General features: G+C 36.8%; 1 protein-coding gene across 1 annotated transcript in view; it reads right to left on the minus strand.

Annotated features, from left to right (window-relative positions):
* LONP2 (lon peptidase 2, peroxisomal) overlaps positions 1-20,562 on the minus strand; it is a 98,943-nt gene that overhangs the window by 23,270 nt on the left and 55,111 nt on the right. The window contains exons 9-11 of the mRNA XM_007167632.2: positions 16,192-16,342; positions 14,199-14,325; positions 10,576-10,709 (exon numbers count right to left, since the gene is read on the minus strand). Coding sequence (XP_007167694.2) covers positions 10,576-10,709; positions 14,199-14,325; positions 16,192-16,342 — 412 coding nt within the window. The remainder of the gene's footprint in view (positions 1-10,575; positions 10,710-14,198; positions 14,326-16,191; positions 16,343-20,562) is intronic.

Consider the following 20,562-nt stretch of genomic DNA (forward strand, 5'->3'; position numbering starts at 1 on the left):
TCATTTTATTGGAGTATAGTTGATTTACAATGTTGTATTAGTTTTAGGTATACAGCATAACGACTGGCTATTGCATTCTTAAATCTTAATAACATCTATGCACAAATGACAAATCACCAGAACACTTAATCATTACTTTGATTTGCCAAGAAATTATCAGGTCTTTCATACTGGCTTTGTCAAGTAAATATAAAGATGTTTAATAAATGAAAATTAAATATGTGACAAAATTATTGCCGAATGATTAAAATTTCTTCTTGAAAGTTGAATCCAATCACACCGGGCTCCTGCATCTTGAAGAAGCAGCAAAATGAAACTTACAGATTGGTTGAACTATATTCGTTTGCAGGGCGTAGGACGTGTATTACTAGGTATATTAACAGGTAGTTGGCAGAGAGGTCGTGTATGAACCAATGAATGGGAATACTGTTTACATCTCAATTCCTTAGCATACATGGGTATGTAAACATGGATCCAGACCCCATTTAGGCATGAAGAGAGATTTGTATGGCTGCAGTTATAAAACTACTTTAAAAAAAAAAACAACCAAGTCTACTTTACAAATTTAGATGAGATGCTGAGATTATAAGTGGCTTTGTTACTTCTTACAAGATAATAGATGTGCCTCAAAGCTAAACTGACCATAGATAAAAAGCATTTGAGGGCTTCCCTGGTGGCGCAGTGGTTGAGAGTCCGCCTGCCAATGCAGGGGACACGGGTTCGAGCCCTGGTCCAGGAAGATCCCACATGCCGCGGAGCAACTAGGCCCGTGAGCCACAACTACTGAGCCTGCGCGTCTGGAGCCTGTGCTCCGCAACGAGAGAGGCCGCGACAGTGAGAGGCCCGCGCACCACGATGAAGAGTGGCCCCCGCTTGCCGCAACTAGAGAAAGCCCTCGCATAGAAACGAAGACCCAACACAGCCAAAAATAAATAAATAAATAAATTAATTAAAAAAAAAAAAAAAAAAGAAAGAAAGCATTTGAGAGCCTTCTCTTAGGAAGGCAGAAAGGGGAAAACAAAATATCTAAACACAAATCAGAAAAACCTGAATATCTTCAACTATATAATTTGTCTGTCCGTTTCAGGTTAATCTTTTCCAAAAAACCATCTTCCCAGCCAGAGGAAGTGTGCTACACGCAACTGAGATTCAAGTTACTGACCCTGGCTGCCAAAGCATTTGTGCCTGCATATTTTCAATCTGTTTTTCTTTCTTTTTTTTTTTTTTAAAAGGAACTAGTAATGGGGAAATCTGTGGATCAAATGCCCAGAAAAAACCTTCATGCTAGCAATAAAATATTTTAAGTCCGTTCTGCCAATATTTTCTTCATTATTTTGGGGACGATAATACAACCTTAACATTACCAAATACATTTTCTTTCCAGTTTACCTACTAAACATTTCTACATAATAACTGTTTGAGATATAGATGGACATTAGGATTGTGAACCATTTCTCAATTTTAGTAACAGTTATCTATTCATAAAAATAAAGAACATCAAAAAAGGTATCTGGAAAACATTTTTTTTCCATCTATTTACCTATTCAAATCAATTCTGAGATGTAAATAAATGACCATTTTATCTCGATTTACTAAAAGCAATTCTTAAAAGCTACAATATTTATAATAAATAAAATGAAGCTTTCAATGATCAAGTCAATGCCTCTACAGCACTTTAAAAACCAGCATTTATCCCACATCTAAAAATTATTTGTTTATATATCTACCTCCCACAGTGGACTACATACTTGTTAGAAGTTCTCTTTCATCTCCTTCCCAGAATCCAATCTAGAACCCGGCATATCATAAGTATTCAGTGACTGTTAGCTGACTCACTTACTGAATAAATCAGTATTATACAAAGGTCCAAGACATAGGACCCCAACTTTAAACCAGACAAGAGAGCTTGTACCGTCTCCCAGGGTTTTTTTTTTTGCATTAATAAATCTCATTTCCTGTGTTAGAGATTCAGAAAATAGTCTTGGAGAATTACTTGGATTAGCAGTTAAGATGCAGACACCATCTGTAGTATTTTTTTTGTAGTATTTTTTTAAAGTATTGTTTTATTATCTTGTAACTTAAGGCTGGTTTTGATAATATATGTCAGTGACACCCAAAGGCCGCTGTATCTTCCTATATGATTCATTAAATGGAACAATGACTTTTTAATTTTTAGACAATATTTGATTTTCCTGTTTCCAAATAGAGTTTAAATAACAAACGTTTGTCTCCTATCATACGTAAGTAGGATTTTTCCTTTATTACAGCTTCCTTCCAGTCTACACAGGCAAACAAATCTCTTAAACCAGGCCAGTATTGAAGAGGGAACAATCAGTAAATCAGCATAAATGTCAGAACAGAATATCTTCATGATACTGGCAGTATATACCAATACAACACTTTCATCTCAAATTTGAACACCACTTGATTTTAGATGTTTGGACACAACATGCTGCCTAATATCCCTACAAATGCAAAGGATTTAGCATAGAAAGTCTTAAGCTAAATTTAATTAGATCTTGGTTTGCAAAATCCAATTAGCTGTAACAGAACCCTACAAACCCCCAAAGCTTTAGAATCAGCAAGCCAGGTAGGTGCCCTGGTAGTAAAACTCTCTCTGAAGTCCATATTCCTTAACAGTTAACCTTAGTTGTTCCTTTGACTATTAGAAAATTTTATTTGCCCCGAGTCACTAATACAATCAAAGGAAAGATTAAGCATGAACAGATGAAGCAAGACTTTAAATACTGAAAATGCAAAAATGAATCAAAACTTCTTAGCCCTATCTGTGCAACCTGGGTCTTTAATAAGAAATCAGCTTAAGTTTGATGGATGGATACTCAACAGCACAAACTTAAATGCTGGCTTAGAAAAATCCTTCTGATAATAAAGCATCTTAGATTGTGATGACTATTGAACTGCTACAGCCTTTTAAATCAGTAAATTCTGTAAGGATGTGCAGAAATTCTCAAAGTCGCTGCTTAAAGATTAGGAAAATGGGGGCTTCCCTGGTGGCGCAGTGGTTGAGAATCTGCCTGCTAATGCAGGGGACACGGGTTCGAGCCCTGGTCTGGGAGGATCCCACATGCCACGGAGCGGCTGGGCCCGTGTGCCACAACTGCTGAGCCTGCGCGTCTGGAGCCTGTGCCCCGCAACGGGAGGGGCCGCGATAGTGAGAGGCCCGCGCACCGCGATGAAGAGCAGTCCCCGCACCGCGATGAAGAGTGGCCCCCGCTTGCCGTAACCAGAGAAAGCCCTCGCACGAACCGAAGACCCAACACAGCCAAAATAAATAAATAAATAAAGTAGCTATAAAAAAAAAAAAAAAAAAAAAGATTAGGAAAATGTAGGCCAATTTAAATTTGGCCCCCATAATAACACTAAAACTGTGGCTCGTAACACTGTATTCAAAGACCTCAACATCAGACGTAGGCGTTTCTTCAGAAACTAAAAATCTGACTTCTGAGTATTATTATAACAATCTAAAATAAACAGCCCAAGCATCTGGTCTGTGGTTTTTGGGTTCAGAGGCAAACACACAAATTACTCTCTCTTTTTTGTTCTAACTCTAGCCAGAAGGGAAGATATGGGATTTAGGTTAAAATGTTTGAGGATTTTTATATGTAACTGGAACCAAGTAATAAGAAACGACTCAATTATCCTCACTTTATTAAAAACAGCTAACAAAGTTTTTATGTCCCCAAACAAAACAAAACAAAACAAACAAGAACAATATCAACAAAATCCACATTAAAAGCTGACAAGTAAAGGTTGCTTCCATTGTTACTAACGAATCATTCATTTGCTTGTGGGTCTTATTAAGCTTTTCTCCCCTGAAGGCCCACCCAACAGAGTTATACAGCTATTCTTAACTGTTCCTGCAGCACAGAAATTTCCACCCTCTATTAACAACCCAAACCACAGGTCTTCTTTAAAACTCTAAACAAACTATTTCAATCTTCAGGAATGGGGGTTGTATTAATAGAAACGAAATGTATAATAACCTTCTTTAAAATAAGTAAAAAAAAAAAAAATCTGTGAGAGTCAGCCTTCAAGATGGTCCCCAATGAACCCTACTCCCATGGAGTGCCACCTCTCACTGTACCAGGGTTGGTCTGTATGACGAACGGAATGTGGCAGAAGTGAGGATTATAAAAGCCTGCAGCTTCTGTCTTGGGCTCTCTGTTTCTCCCTTTTGCACAGCACACTCTCTGGGGAAGCCAACAGCCGTGTCCTGAGCCTAGGAAGAGGCCTAAGTGGCGAGAACCTCAACATCTGGCCAACATTCAGCAAGGAACCCAGGTTGCTATGCGATACTGTGATTTTAAGAAGTGTTTCTCATCTGTATCTGCCCATCATCCAGGCTCACAGTTCCCAAAGCCTTTAGAATATCCTGAGTGTTGACAGCGATAAAGCTGTCTTTTGTTATGTGAATGAGGTGACTTCTGGGAGCACCTAGGATGGGTGCTGGTTGCCAGATTAGAGGGTTGAAACTTTCTGTCCCACCCACTGATACCTGGGGAGGGGAGAAGGGTCTGAGGTTGAATCAGTCGCCACTGGCCAATGATCTAGTCAATCATGACTAAGTAACAAAGCCTCCATAAAAGCCCCAAAGGACAGCTTTTTGGTCCATTTTTGGACAGCTTCCCTGTGCCAGGGTGCCAGGCCCCAGGCTCCACGAGGACGTGGGCTCCTTTGTTCCGGACCTCACCCTATGTAGCTGATTCGTATCCTTTAATATCCTTTTATAATAAATTGGTAATCTAGTGGGTAAAGGGGGGGATCTCCTGAGTTCGGTGACACGTTCTAGCAAATTAAGCCCAAGGAGGGGGTTGTGGGGAACTCCAATTTGAGCCAGTCAGTCCGAAGTACAGGGAATGACCCTGGTGTATGACATGCCTCTAGTGGAGGGCAGTCTTGTGAGACTGAGCCCTTTGCCTGTGGAATCGGATGCTGTCTCTAGGTAGGTGAGTGTCAGAATTGAGCTGAATTCTTAGACACCCAGCTGGCATCCCAGAATTGCTTGTTGGCGTGGGGAAGCCTCCACATACACGGTGGAATTGGGTGGGTCTCGGAACCCTTTTCAGCTAACAGCGACATCAGTGAGCCTGGAGGCAGATCCGCCCTGAGCTGAACCTCCAGTTGGCTGACAGCTTGACCAGAACCTCACAACTACCCAGCTAAACTGCTCCTGGATCCCTGACCCACAGACACAGTGAGATGATAAACGCTTGCTAACTGATTTACTAAGTTTTGGGGTAATTTGTTACACAGCACTGAATAATGTAAAATCCAAAAGATAAAGGGACAGATCCTGCAACAGTTAGAAGACGGCTCCAAGAAGTCAAAGACAAAAGAATTTAGCAAAAAGTTACACAAAGCTCAGAGGTTACTTCCTGAAAACATTATATATAGTATTTTCCATTAATATAAGAAATTCATGACATTAGACAAGAGAATGGATATGCTTCAGATCTGGCGATGACTAGTAGGAAAAAAAAAAAAGAGCTGAAAGGATCAAAAACACTTGTTTCTCCTGCAGGAACAGCTTCCTGTTTTGGTTACAAAAGAGTCATGCTTAAAATAACCATCGTACAGCACGCTGAGGGTCTGAGAAGTCAATGGCGGGAAGCCACAACAAAGAGCCCTGAATGCAGCCCGACAGAAGATGATTCCTCCGTAGAAAAGGACCCAAGAAAGGCTAAGGAAAAAGCTACCTTAGCAAATGAGTGGGATGTAAAGTGAGGAAGGCCCGTCAGAATGCGGCTCTCCTCTCAGCATCTGCCCCCTCCCCCGCCCCCGGCTCCGGCAATAAGCAGCCGGGCAGGACACCCCTCCTCCCGCCGGCACACTCTTGCTGACAGCCAAGAGTGTGGTGACCCAGGAAAATTAAAGCTAATGAAGGAGGAGAATAGTGCTGTAAACTTTGACTATTTTATTTTGATGCATTTTTAACTGTGACGTCTGGAAAGGATACACCAAAAATTAAGGATATTATATCTGCCTGTTTCCACTATATTAGGTTGATTTCACTGTCCTACATAAGGCAAACATATCAGAGAAACAATACATGTCGAAATGCAACTCAGTCAAACTGGGACCCAGATTGAACTAGAGAAACTCCTAGAGTTAGATCTGTGGTCTAGCCAGCCCAATGTTTTGTGGCCAGTGGGGGCCCAGGGCATCTATCATGAGAGGATAGGCATGTTTTCACTGACATCAAATCCTAATGCTTGTGACTCATACCACCCAACCACTTAGCCCTTTTTCCAATCTACAGCTTCTGTTTTCTTATGGACTGGGAAGTAGACAGCTAAGTTTATAAAGAGGTGTCTGTTAACAGAGTCAAATAGGCAAGGCTCAGTGTTTACTGGGGAATTCTGTGAAGGGACTTACGAATCAAACCAGAGTCAAACCAGACAGCTGCTGCGAATCATACTCCACTAAGATTTTATAATAGTCAATCAAGTCACCCAAAGGTACAAAACAAAGGCTACAGAGACTGGTAATTCTTCATAGGCATTTTTTCTACCTCCTTTGTCTATCGTCACTATTTCTATTCAACATCGTCCTGGAGGTCCCTGCTAGTTCATTAGGAAAGAACCGAAATAAAAGGTATAATAATGATCAGAAAGGAAAAAGTAAAAACTGACATTATTTGCATTTGTGATAACTGATGGTATATGTAGAAAATCCAAAAGAGTCTACAGTAAGAATTAATAAGTCAATTTGGCAAGTTTGCTGGATACAAGTCAATGTAGTATTCCCATATATAGCAACCAAAAAAACTAGAAAATTAAAAATTAAAAATACTACTTATAATGATACACACACATAACACACACATACAAAGATCAATTAACTAGGAATATATTCAATATCTAAAGAAAAATATGCAAAAGCTCACCACTGAAAACTATTAAAACGCTTAAAAACATTTATTAAGACAAATAAATGAAGCTAGTCATGAACTGGAAGACTTGATAATATCAAACTGTCAATTCTCCCCAAACTAATTTACAGATCCAACGCAATCACAATCAAAATATCAGAAGGTGTTATTTATTTATTTACTTATTTATTGGTAGAGATTGACAAGCTGATTCTAAAATTAACACAGATATTTGATGGACCTACAATAGCCAAGGCAATCCTGAAGAAAAACAAACCTGGAGGATTTACACTACTGGGTATCAAGACCAAATGAGATACAGTCATTCTTGAAACCGTGTTTGATGCTGCCACTGGAAATTTCATCCAAAGTACCCACCACCCACTTACCATAAGTCAGCTAGTTTAATTCATTTTTCCTTTGAGTGTTTATCTAAGATCTCCATAACATAACCACATACATATTGCTTTAAGTGACATTTAAAAAGCTTATTCATAATAACATCTAACACACTTCATGAATAACTGTTAAATCTGTTCATTTTGTCTCTTTTTTTCCTAAGCAATTTTTCAGGTGATTTCGATGAGAACAGTTAAGAAACTAACATCTTGATGTACATTAAGTTTAATGTAGCTTCTCCAATGAATACCATATTTTTCAAAAATAATTGAGAGTGCTCCACATTCTGAGAAACTTTATAAAGATTGGTTATAAAGTGAATCTTTCTTTGCTGAGGATAATTTTTGAGGAAAAAATCTTACTAGATATTAACTGGACATATATGGTACATGAGTGATTGAACAAATGGACATATGCCTAACTCTTTAGAGAGAAACATCCAAATCTGCAAAACTGAATACATGGAACATGTGTGTCCTTGGCTAAAGGCAGGCAAAAGCAGAATAAAACTTTAGCCGCAAACTTTTATATTTCAACCCAACTAATATCCCAGAAAGGAAAAGGGCAATTCAGAACACACTAAAAACATACAGAAAAACATACGCAGTGCTGCTTTTATGAAATAATTCCCATACTTTATAGGGAAGTGACCGAAACCATAAATATTCCTCCTCTAACACGAATCAATTGGAAATCTCACCCGCCTTTTAAACTCTGTTATTTATTCTGACAGTTAAGACCCCACAAACACAAAGACAACTGTTCACAGACCAGTATTTCTGGGCCTACTCCAGAAAGTTTGTTCGATATGCTGAGGTTTCTGCCTGTCTTTAAAGCTTGTGGCCTGAAATTACTTTTCTTCCTGGCAGCAACTCTAGGTCCAGCAATACTTTTAACATTAAAAATAACTCCCTCACTGCATTACTTGAAATTTCTAAAACAACTTCTATTTTAGACTCTAATTTTATGTAATTCATTTCTTAATGAGAAACTTTCAGTTACTAAGCTAGCTGCATTTGAACTTTGTGGCATGAGAACCCAATAGAGACTTTTTTTTGTAGAAATTTTTCTTTTGGCTTGGTTGAGGTCCTAAACATCAATTCAGGATACCTTATAATTATTTTACTAAAATCTGGAGGACAGTCACCTACAGTAACTCCAGGGTATCTTACAGCTTGGAGTCCATGTATCTCTAATAAGAACTACAATCAAAATCATCCTCTCAAGAGACAAGTACTTGTCCTAATTATTTATTCATATGGGTGTCCTAGGTAATATCTTAACCACCCAAGTCTGCTTAACTGTTATCTTTTACGATTTGTTCTGTGAATCATGGATTAAAAAAAAATAACCAAATAAATGTTACCATGAAACACTGGATGTTCTCACACGGTTCACAAGCTGAACAAGTTCTTGAGTATTTCTGGGTTACCTTTAAATAGCTAATGTGGTCACAGACGTTATTAGAAATATGCTAATGGATGTATATAAGCACTGTATAACTATGGAACGCTTCTCTTAACATCAAATCCCTCTGAATGTGTTATTATAAATTCCAAAATAAACTGTCTAAATCCTAAACACAATTTTCAAAATGTGTTAACTAGATAAACTCATTTCACTCTCTGCCTTTCTATTATATCACAGACAAGAACAAAAGGACACAGGCTCGGGTGCCAGAGGCCACAGCACGAAGGGAATGTTCTAAGAATAAAAAGGGGAAACTCATGAGGATCTAGCCCTTATATTTAGAAAGGGAAAAAAGAGAAAAATACATTAGTTCTACACTGTCATTGTCAGCTACACCGAGTGACACAATTCTTAATAGGCTATCACTCACCTAGGGTACTTTTTAAAAATTCAGATTTCTGAAAATGGTGGTCTGAACATGTGTTTATCTTTAAACTTCCTCTCCAAATCCTATTAAAATGACAAGAAACAAACAAACAAAATGGATAAACCCACAAGAACAAAAAGAATAAGAAAGAAGAAAAGAGACGCTGACAACATTTTGGATAGGTGCAAGTAGATGGGCAAGAAGTAATAAACACTTAGCAGGCTAGAAAATGTGGAAACTTTAATGTCTGTGAGGGCGGGGGTGGGGTGGTTATCCACAAAGGCTCAGGAATTTGAGGTACTCCTGAAAAGATGGGTGAGAAGTGGGACTAAAGACAAAAAGGTTTTTAAGTCTGTGTAAGAGATAATTATGGGTTTAAGATCCCTCTCCTACTCCACATAACAAGGGCCCTACCCCTCCCCAATTCAACAGAAGGTGGGAGGTTCACTCTCTGGAGAAATGAACCAGTGAGGTTCTAGGCACGGTGCGAGCAGGGGTGAAACACATATGAGGACGAGGAGGATCTGGGAAAGTCTACTCTTTGGATGATACTGCGGTTAAATGTACTGTGCTTAGCAATAGAAGGAAAAGCAGGGAAGATGTTTAACTGCATCTGTTCTACTGAGCTTATCACAATTATGGTTCTTCAGCTATATTCATCAAACTCCTTTCTAGAAAGAGCTATGGAAATGGTAGCACATCTAATAAATCTCTTCACTATGCAAGAGTAAAGAGATTCTCTACTACTCAAGTCACGTGTGTGAAAGCAAATTTTGGCAACTATGCAGCAGCGTGGCCTGGGGCAAGAAGTTACGACATTTTAACTGGGCACCGAAGGAAATGTCCACGTGTCATTAACTCGAGGAATAGACTCCTTCCCTTTTTTTCCTTGTCACCACCTCCACAATTATTTTTCAAAGAAAAAATAATTTAAATTACATCTTAAATGTGTACCTGTCAAAGAAAATGTGTGAGAAAAACAAATATTACACATGAAGCTATTCCAGAGAACACGGATCTGCCCTTGCAGTACTTGGACAGCTTGGATTCTTTTTTTCTCTTTTTTCTTTTTTTTTTTTTTAACTGTTGTAGCAACTTTCTATGCTATAAATATTGAATGACTTAACAATCTGGATCAGAAGGAAAAATGAGAACGCCAGAACCCAAACATAAAGTGTACCATCATTACAAAGCTGGAGAAATAGATCCCTAAAGCATTAATACTAAGTATTATTCCTGCTAAAACTCTGTATTATTTGTAGAAAAGAATCCTCTTGATAAAATATATTAACCATTAAGTTTTACTTACTCACTGGATGCATTTACCAGTGGAGAAATATATGCCATTGCTCCAAGGACCACCCCACACTATCCCTCCACATCCAACTTTTCTTTGCCATTTACTCCTAGCCACCAAGCCTGTGGGCACCAGATCAAAGTCACAGACCTTGTCCCTCAGCCACATCAGGACGGTCCAACCTGGCCTCTCTGTGCTGTCCCTCTGCCACCTTCACAGCAACAGCGCGGCAAATGGCCCCCAGCTTCCTGTCCAGAGAGCGAACCCCTGCCTCTCTGGTGTACCTGTCATCAAAGAAAAATATTTTATTTTTGGCTAAACACCACCTGTAAAAATAGAAGTCATGTGATTAACAACTATCCTAAAGGAAGTGTACATTTAAAAGTTTATTACAGTTTCTTGAGTACTAACTGCCTCACCTTTAAAAATTCCTCAGTAAAGTATTCTTATTTCTTAAATATTCAGAGTATTTCCAGCAACAACTTTTCCTTTTATATAGAATATCTTGGACTATTATGCTATACTTAAAAATGAATTATTGGTTCTTCAATTTATAGCACCAAAGTAAATTTAGCAGCACATAAAGCATGATTTACTCCTTGATGATATGTGTAAGAGCTTTCTTAAAATCTGTCGATTTAAGAAAATTCTGATAAATTTATTATACATGAAACATTGCTGAAAGAATCAGAAAAATAATTTTTTTTCTAAACTAAAGCAAAAATGATTTGAGACAGAAATCTAGTCTTTACCTGGAACTGTGCTAATTACCCCTATTTAGTGTCTTTTCATTGTAGAGACTTCTAAAGAAAGAAATATGCTAATGATGCAAGCAGTGTGATAAAATGGAAAAGGTTCTAAATGTGGTTAAGCAGAGCTGTCTTAAAAAACATATATGTTAGACTCAAATTCCATAAGCCACTTCATAATCCTTTATACAGTACAATCATTTTTGGCCACCCAGCTCTGGATGAGTTTGAATGGACAGCATCAGCTAGAGAATGCAGTTTTATCTGAAAAACTGGATTTGATTAGGCAGTCAGACATATATTCAAGACTCTGGGGAAGCAGATTTTTTAAGTTCTGAGAAAAGACAAATAAAATTCTTGGCTAAACACTCTAAAGTAAAAAACTAATTTCAATCAAAGGAATAGGAAGATAAAGGAATAAAGTCCATATTATACAAATGCATGTAATTTCAGTAAGAAAGAAAATAGGGAGGCACTTTAAAAATAAACAAACCAACATGTAAAAACAAAAGCAAAAACCTAATGTAGCTTCCTAGACAACTATTTGATGAGCTCAGATGAAAGGTTCTGGACAAAAGATGAAAGAGAAGGGCCTGAAGATGCTTACAGAGGGATGGTGTGAACATGAAGAAATGGTACCAGGAAGTTCAGAATGAACTGGAGCTTGCCAAAAATAATAAGGACGTCAACAACAAAAAAATACTTTTTTAGGTGTTTAGAACAATCATGGGCTAGGAACTAATGCAGACAGTATAATATTAACAGCGACTGGAGGAACGTAGACACATCAACTGCTGGTTTGGTTTAGTAATTTTAAACCAAAAAAAGGAAGAATCACCAGTGTCAAATAAGAATTGGTTAATGTTTCCTAACCATGACTAGATGATCATGAAGACGCTAATTTTCAGAGGACATAAAACTAACGTACTGGATGATAATCAAGATGAAAAAAAAATCAATTTGCTGCAATGGTAGCTGAAACTAACATGTATATTAAAATATACATAATTGTAAACGTCTACATCTGGGCTTTAAAAAATTCAACCCTATAAAGATGGAATGAGATAGACCAAGTGCAGCAGAAATTCAAAGAACTAAAGGTGTTGGGTAACTATATGTGCAATAGGCAAGAGGATAACCTAAAAAAGCTAAGAATCTTGAGACACAGTCATAAAATAATATAGTCAGAGTAAGAAAATCAGTGGTCTTCTTACACCGTGAACTGTTTAGGCTATGTCTGAAACACTGAGTTTTGCTCTGGGTGTTTATTTTAAAAGAGACATTGGCATCACAGGAGTCATTCAGAAGAAGACTAATCACGAAGGTGAAAAGTCTTGAAAATGGGTCAAGAGGAATGGTAAAGAGAACAGGAATATTTAGCCTGAAGAAGAGAACAGTTATGGGATGTGGACCTGACAGCATTTTTTTTTTAATGCCAGAAGGGCTGTACAAGGGAGGAATTAGATTCTAGGTGTACATATAGGGCACAATGAGAAAACTATAGGGAGGTGAATATAAAGACTCTTTTATAACAATTATATTTACTCACCAAGGAGTGGTTTGCAGTAAGCAGTGTAATTCAAGCAGTCTAGTGACCCTGGGAGGTAAGGAGGACTAGATGACTTCTAAGACTTCCTCCCCTCCTCCCGAACATTATGGGTCTATGACTACAACACAGGAAAAGATGAAAAACACATGAAAGATGAAAATCTATGTCCTAAGTTGGGTAACTCACTAAATACCCAAAACTTGCCTGGAGTAGCAAATACCTGTGCTGTTTTTATAAATATTAAAACTGCTCAGAGAAATCTCCTAATGTTTACAGCTTTTAATAGCTGATGTTTTGAGCTAACAAGTATATAAAAAAGAAATAATTCTCCAGGCAACAATTGGGAAATACAAATAGTGATTATTCTTCAAGTCATTAGTATTTAGTTCCAGATAAGCTATGAATGGATATTTTTCTCTACCACTCATATTTTACAGATGGGGAAGCTATCAAAAAGGTTAAGTGACTTGTTGAAAGTTACCCAAAGACATGAGAGGTATTATCTGGAATAATGATATTTTTGGAAGACTCTGGCGCAGAAATCACCTACTTTATTTCCCCTGGCATTATCCACACAATAAATCACAAGTTAAGAAAAGGAACTCCTAGGTCAGATTGAGTCTTACTTGTTTCATAAGTAAATTTAAACAGACTTCCAAATAGACTTCCTTAAGAAGGCTGGCTTAGATCAAAAAGCAGCCTGACTGGCCAAACTCTAAGTCAAAGTTCAAAACAGAGGGAGACTTCACTTCTTTTGAAAAAACAGCGGTTCCTGGGAACGGGCTGCATGAGGAGCCCTGGCAGCCTGACACAATTTGCCAGATGATGCAACAGACCTGCAATACTGAGCCAGGAAAACTGTGAGAGGCTATTGTAGATAGAAATTCTCAACAGGATATATTTTCCATTCAAACATGCAATCTATAAATTAGACTCAGCAATACTTGACTCAGATAATTTATGTGCTGCTTGCCACGGGCTTAACCACTTGGTAGCTAACTCGGGAATATACCTTCTCCGTCGTTCTGGTGTTAATTCCAAAGATGAAAACACCAAGGATTTTTTTAAATTTCTCAAAGAGAAGAAAAGAAAATCTGAATAACTTAAAACTGATGTCTGAAAGTACCATCTCACTTCTCAGGAGAATTCAACTTTCAAGATCCTGGGACATAAAAGGTGTCTCAATATTTTCCATGTTTTTGGTCGTTAAATTTATCGAATTAATCCCTTATATTGCAACTGCGGAAAAGTTGAAATTCTGGCTCAACTGAAGTCCTTAGTTAGCTATGAAGATACTCTAAATGCTTTCCCTGTGAATTTCTGCCTAATACAGAGCCCTGTGTAAATCAATAGTTATGGAAATGCTTGCTGGGAATCTGCTGGAGAGAGAGAAATGGATGCTGTGAGCTGCCAGTGAAATAGGAATCTCCTTTTCAGATCTGAACATCATTGAAGCCTCAGGACGGCTGACTAACCTGGTGATGATGTCAAGGGTAGTAACCTGAGGGATCTGAATCTGCTGAGGAGTCAGCCCATGCTGTTCCAGTTGCTTCGGGATCAAGTGCCTGTGGGCAATCTCTATCTTTTCCTCTTGTGTATACCCTGGAAAAGAAGCGATTTTGCTTTGTGATTATTCACAGTGCTTCCACAGTGCCATGCTTCACTAATAAATCCAACACAGATGCGATGGATCTTGGATTTAGAATGAATTTAACTATGACTTCAACTAAGATTATAATCAGAATAAAGAAATTTAATCTCCAATCAATAATTGTTAAAATCTCCAACTTTTTCACAAACAAAACAAGCACTTAACTAAATAAGCACAGTGTTTGAAAGTCTTCTGATTAAATGATATCTCTCTCAAAGAAGAGAAAAAAATCTCAGTTTCATTAACTTAGAGATAATTACCTCCTTAACTCAAATGCGAGTTTTTATTATTTAACAGGAAAATAATGCATCCCTTTTCTTTAGCATAATTTGACACGTAATTGAAAACACTGACAGCAGCAACAACAGAGACCTCAATTAAGACTTCAAGGGAAGAGCTGCAAAGGAGCTATTTCCAGAGCTCCGACTATAAACTTTAGCAACAAACAAAACAGAAACTAAGACTTCGGTATAAAAGTTTTATTCCTTACATGCTGGAATTATACATATAATTTATATATTTAAAAGACTTCATAGTCTTATCTACTTAAAGCCTCAACGAGTATAAATTTACTTTGTCTTTAAAACAAATGTCCCCCACAATAATTGCCCCTTTCCATTTAACAAGCAAAAATTAAAAAGATGAATTGACAAGGCATCTTTTGAGCAGAAAAAGGAAATTAAAAACACCAGAAAAGCTAGAAGATAGGATAACCAAAACTGCAGAAGAAGGTGGCATCATATGTCCACCTCTGCAGCAGCTGCCCTGATTATTTCACTTCACATTAGTATATCTTATGGATTTTGATTTGGAGTTTCCAGGCAACTGGATCTCATTACTTACTTATTTTAGTGTTATAAATAGGCACAAAGCAAGTTTAAAGTTCTCCACCGTATTTTAAAATTAAATATAGGGACCTCCAGGGTTCACAGATAACTAAGAAATCCAATTATCATTTACTGGAGGGTGAAAATATATTTCAGTTTAACATGAAATATATATTTAGATTATACTCTATTTTTTATTTTAAAAGATACCCACTGACATTTGATCTCTTCTAGGGAAAAATAATTCTGAGCAATTTAAATAAGGTGAAAACACTGGGATTTATTTAGTGTTAGTAACTAAAGGACTTTTTTTTACACACTCCAGTGAAGGGGAAGACATGGTAAAAAAAAAAAAAAAAGTATATAACTACTTGACACATCCAACTAAAAAGAAGAAGAATTTAAAAGCACCCTGTACTTTTATACAAAAATGAGGCCAGCTGTAATAAAAAGAAAGTTTTAGGACCTATTTCTTAACAAGAATAAATGATTACACTTTCCAAGAGATGGTAAAAACTTCAAAATCTGATAGACAGGAAGCTACATTGGGTATGTAAAGACCTATTTTTGTGTTTTATACACTTACTTTAAAAAAAATAAATTATTTTTATCTATAATTTTAGAAATTGCTTCAAAGAAGAATATCTTGTTTTCCATAAAAATGATCATTCTTTTATGCTAAGTTAAATCTGAAAGTGTTATGTTGTATACAACGTACATACACTCTTGTCTGTCATGGTTAAAACAAACAAAATTTTGCAAAATTTTGTAGACTTTGAATCTACAATATATAAAAGCTGGTTTATATGCCAGATTCAGAACTTCTGAAGATCATACACTGGCAAATCAACTTTTTACTCAGAACTTCACAGCTCGACCAGTTTTGAAGAGTTATGCTCAGAAAAGCAAGAAATAGCTTTTTATTGATCAAAATCATTATTTAACAATCATTATTTAACAAAATAATGATTCTGTTTACAAATCAACTACCTGGCACCTGAATGATCTCCATTCTGTCCAACAAAGCAGGTGGAATAGTAGCAGTGGTGTTGGCAGTAGCTATAAAAAGAACTTGGGAAAGGTCAAAGGCCACATTTAGATAATGATCTGTGAAGTTATGGTTTTGTTCAGGATCCAACACCTGTGGGAGAACAATAAACATTTAAACAGATTCAGTAGTTCCAAAAGAAAGCTGTATAAATTAAAACATGGTATTTCTGCTCAATACAGTTAGTTTGGGAAATACGGGGATAACACTAAAAACTAAACACTAAAACTAAAATTTTTTGAACATATGTAAGCACAAAGAAGCAAAAATTAGCCATTCAAGCTGTTCTCAAATCTATTAATGACTCACTGCGTGGCCATAAATAAGTTATCAATCCTGCAGAACCGGTTTCCCTCTTGGTAACACACCCTCTCTTAGCTGCTATGGGAATATTAAGTAAATGTGTACAGCATTTTGAAATTCTTAGGTAACAGGTAAAATAATAATTAGTATATTCCTCCTCAAACATTATCAGAAAGTCTTTAACAGGTTTTTTTTTCTTTTGGTTGCGTCACGGCATGTGGGATCTTAGTTCCCTGACCAGGGATCGAATCCACGCCCCCTGAAGTGAAAGCGCGGAGTCCTCACCACTGGACCGCCAGGAAATTCCCCTAACAGTTTTTAAAAAAGTAAAGCCTTTCTGTTTATAATGAGCAAAATATTACGATCTCTTAAAAATATTTTAGTTGGATAAATGAGATAATTTACCAATTAGGTTCTTAAAACGTTGAACAATTGTATGTTAAGGAGAATATATCTTCTTAGATTACTGCTCAAATGCTCCAAGTCGTAGGCACTCGCAGTGAAGAGGCCTACACTGGACTTAAAAGAAGGCAATGAGTGGCTTCCACATGTTCTGATCTTCAACATATTACCACTTTCACTTAGACTAGGTTAGTATAGATATAAATAGGGTTGACATGCACAGGCAAAAAGGAAGCAAAATGCCTAAAATACTTACCACTCACAATTTTACTATATAACTATCTTTTCCTTGCTTCTGATTCCCTTTCTAAAGTTTTACTTGTTTTTAAATATATCCACAAGTTAATTCGAAGCCCTTTACTCTTGAAAACTCTTGAATTTTGTTAAACATTCATTGTTATTGGCAACTCAGTGTGTATCTAGATTACAATTCCTAGAAAGTTCTACTATTCATATTTTCACAAGACTTAATAATGTTTAATGTTATAAAAATGTTACTTTCAAGTCATCAAAGACAATTTAAATTATGTTCAGCATAAATTGGTTAAGTGTGATATTACTGTCTACCAACTACCTGAAAACTATTCATCTATGTATGGCAATCTTAGTTAAACCCACTGTCTAGTTAAATAAAAATCTATCATTTAATGGCTATAATTAAATTTAATACATACATGTTAGATATGTTACTGTTCAAGTGAAGTAATTTCTTTTTTCCCTTAAAATTTTAAGACACTGAGGTCTGGGGACTTCCCTGGTGGTGCAGTGCTTAAGAATCCGCCTGCCAATGCAGGGGACACAGGTTCAAGCCCTGGTCCGGGAAGATCCCACAAGCCATGCAGCAACTAAGCCCGTGCGCCACAACTACTGAGCCCGCATGCCACAACTACTGAAGCCCGTGCGCCTAGAGACTGTGCCCTACAACAAAAGAAGCCACCTCAATAAGAAGCCCACGGACCGCAACGAAGAGTAGCCCCCACTCGCCACAGCTAGAGAAAGCCTGTGCACAGCAACGAAGACCCAATGCAGCCAAAAGTAAATAAATAAAAAATAAATAAATTTAAAAAAAAAGACACTGCGGTTTTAAAAAGTAGGAAAATTAATAAAGCAAGGTTCCTGAGTTATGAATGAGGTCTTTTAAAGTGTATTACAGGATACCTAGGTTATGAGGACAGAAAATCAGTGATGCCCAATTTGCCTACCTCCGTCTTTTATTTAGGAAAATACAAAAAGATATGTAGAGTTTAAACAACATCAGAAATACTAATCCTTAGTCTGCCAGATAAAAAGCATTTCTAGGAACCCTACTCAGATGAAACCTTACGGTAAACTGGTGAGTTCACGGAGGGACAAGAATTACAGTCAGAACTTTCTAGCCATCAAACCTCTGCTTTTCCCCCAAACTTCAGAGTCAGGGCTTCCACGGCCCAACTCACCCACATAAAAGAGCAGATTCCAAGAATGACCAGAGCTGTTTTTTCTCTTCTCCTGATTAAAAGGTATTTCTACATAAACCCGAAACTATAATTCCCACCTACGGAGTATGACTAGGAATGGAAACAGCTGTGATATGACATTTTATTCTTAGGGACGTGAAGTCAGAGGTAGGATAAACTCTGGGAAGAGGTGAACACTGAGAATTTTTCTTCAGTAAGTTTCTAGCAAGAGAAGAACTACAGATGTTTGTAGGCAATCCAGGAATATACTCCACTTATTACACATGATGTGGCAACTGTCACCTTTAAGTATGATACTATGGTGATACTTTTTAAAAGTCTGTATCTTTTAGGGATAGATGCTAAAATATTTATGAAAAGATATGATGTCTGGAATTTGATTCAGAATAAATAGGAGTGGGATGAGGGAGACTGGGTAGGAATAGATGAAATAAGATTGGTCATGAGATGGTAATTATTAAAGGTGGGTTACAAGTTTTACGGTTCATTATCCTATTTTCTCCACTTTTGTTACGGTTGATATTTTCCACAACAAAAAGTAAAAATAAATAAATAAAGTAAAATAAAGTAACTAAAATCAACTCTGGAAGCCACGTACAAATACGATAGAAATTAAATCAGTGATGATGACAAGGTTGAGAAAAATGTCCAGAGCACAGAAGAAAAAGGCAGTAAAGCTACGTAGGGGAAATATATGGAAAAAATAAAGATACCTAATTCATAGATAATTGATATAACTAAAGAAGGGGTCTCAGCAAATGCAAAATCGGATATAATTAAAGAAATTACCAAGAAAATATTCTAGAAGACTCAACACTACAGATTGAAAAGCCTCAGACTCCTCTTGTGCAAAAATAAATGACAGAATGTTAGGATAACAGCTACAGAATTTTCAAGCAAACTTATGACTACTTTAAAATGTTTTAAAAATATTTTATTACACAGAATACATGCCACAACACATAAGATACAAAGGATAACAAAGTGAACACCTGTGAACCGACTACCCAATTGTGACTACATCCGTATTTTGTGTTTAGATCAGTGGTCACCAAAGTGGAGTGTTTAGAATAACCCACCAAAGCGCAAGTAGAAAATATGAGTACATATATTCACCTTTATGTATCTATAAATACTAGAAAGAAATTAGTTTTTAAAATATTTAATATACAAAATGAAGTAATGCCCTCACTTGGAATACACGTTACACACGAGATATTCTAAGAGAAGAGTAGGAATCCCATAACATACTGGGCTGATGTGGGGCCCTCACTCATCTGCTTTAACTGTAATTATAGCACAACTGCAGTCCATGTGTGCCTGATTAACTGTTTTTACAGAATATAAATGGATGAATGGAGTGTTTAAAAAAATTCCTGCAAAATATCATTAAAGATAATAGAGGCAAAGATGTGAACAACAAGAAAATGATAAGAGTTGACACTTTTACTTCTGGAATAAGCTTTGATAGCCACATTATAAAATAAAAACAATTATCTAATTAGAATACATTGTTTTCACTAAAAATAATTACTTTTAAAAATTTATTCTGTGTGTGTTGTACATATAAATATCTAACATTAGTACAATGGTACATTTATGTTATGTTTATATTGCATATTTATCCTTTGTTATGGACTGAACTGTGTCCCCTCAATGTGACTATATTTGGAAACAGGGCCTTTAAGGAGGTAATTAAGGTTAAAAGAGGCCATAAAGGTGGGGCTCTTATCCAATATGACTGGTGTCCTTATAAGAAGAAAGAGAGAGACCAGGGATGCAGAAGCACAGAGAAAAGGTCATGCGAGGACACACTGAAAAGGCAGCCATCTGCAAGCCACGGAGGAGACCTCAGGAGAAATCAAACCTGCCAACAACTTGATCTTGGACTTCTAGCCTTCAAAACTGTGAGAAAATACATTTGTTTGTTTTTTTTAAGCCACCCAGTCTGTGGTATTTTTGTTATGACAGCCTTAGCATTCTAATACACCCTTATTACATATGTATTTATATTATAGAGAGATATATTTTCAAAAATTTTTACTGATGGAATATGTGAACAAAACATATGGGGATTACTGGTGCAGACAACAAAGAGACCTTAGCAAATATAAAGGGCCTCAAAACATAACTTATAAACAAATCCTTAAA

The sequence above is a fragment of the Balaenoptera acutorostrata genome, chromosome 19 (genome assembly GCF_949987535.1).
Source record: "Balaenoptera acutorostrata chromosome 19, mBalAcu1.1, whole genome shotgun sequence".
Classification (NCBI taxonomy): Eukaryota; Metazoa; Chordata; class Mammalia; order Artiodactyla; family Balaenopteridae; genus Balaenoptera; species Balaenoptera acutorostrata.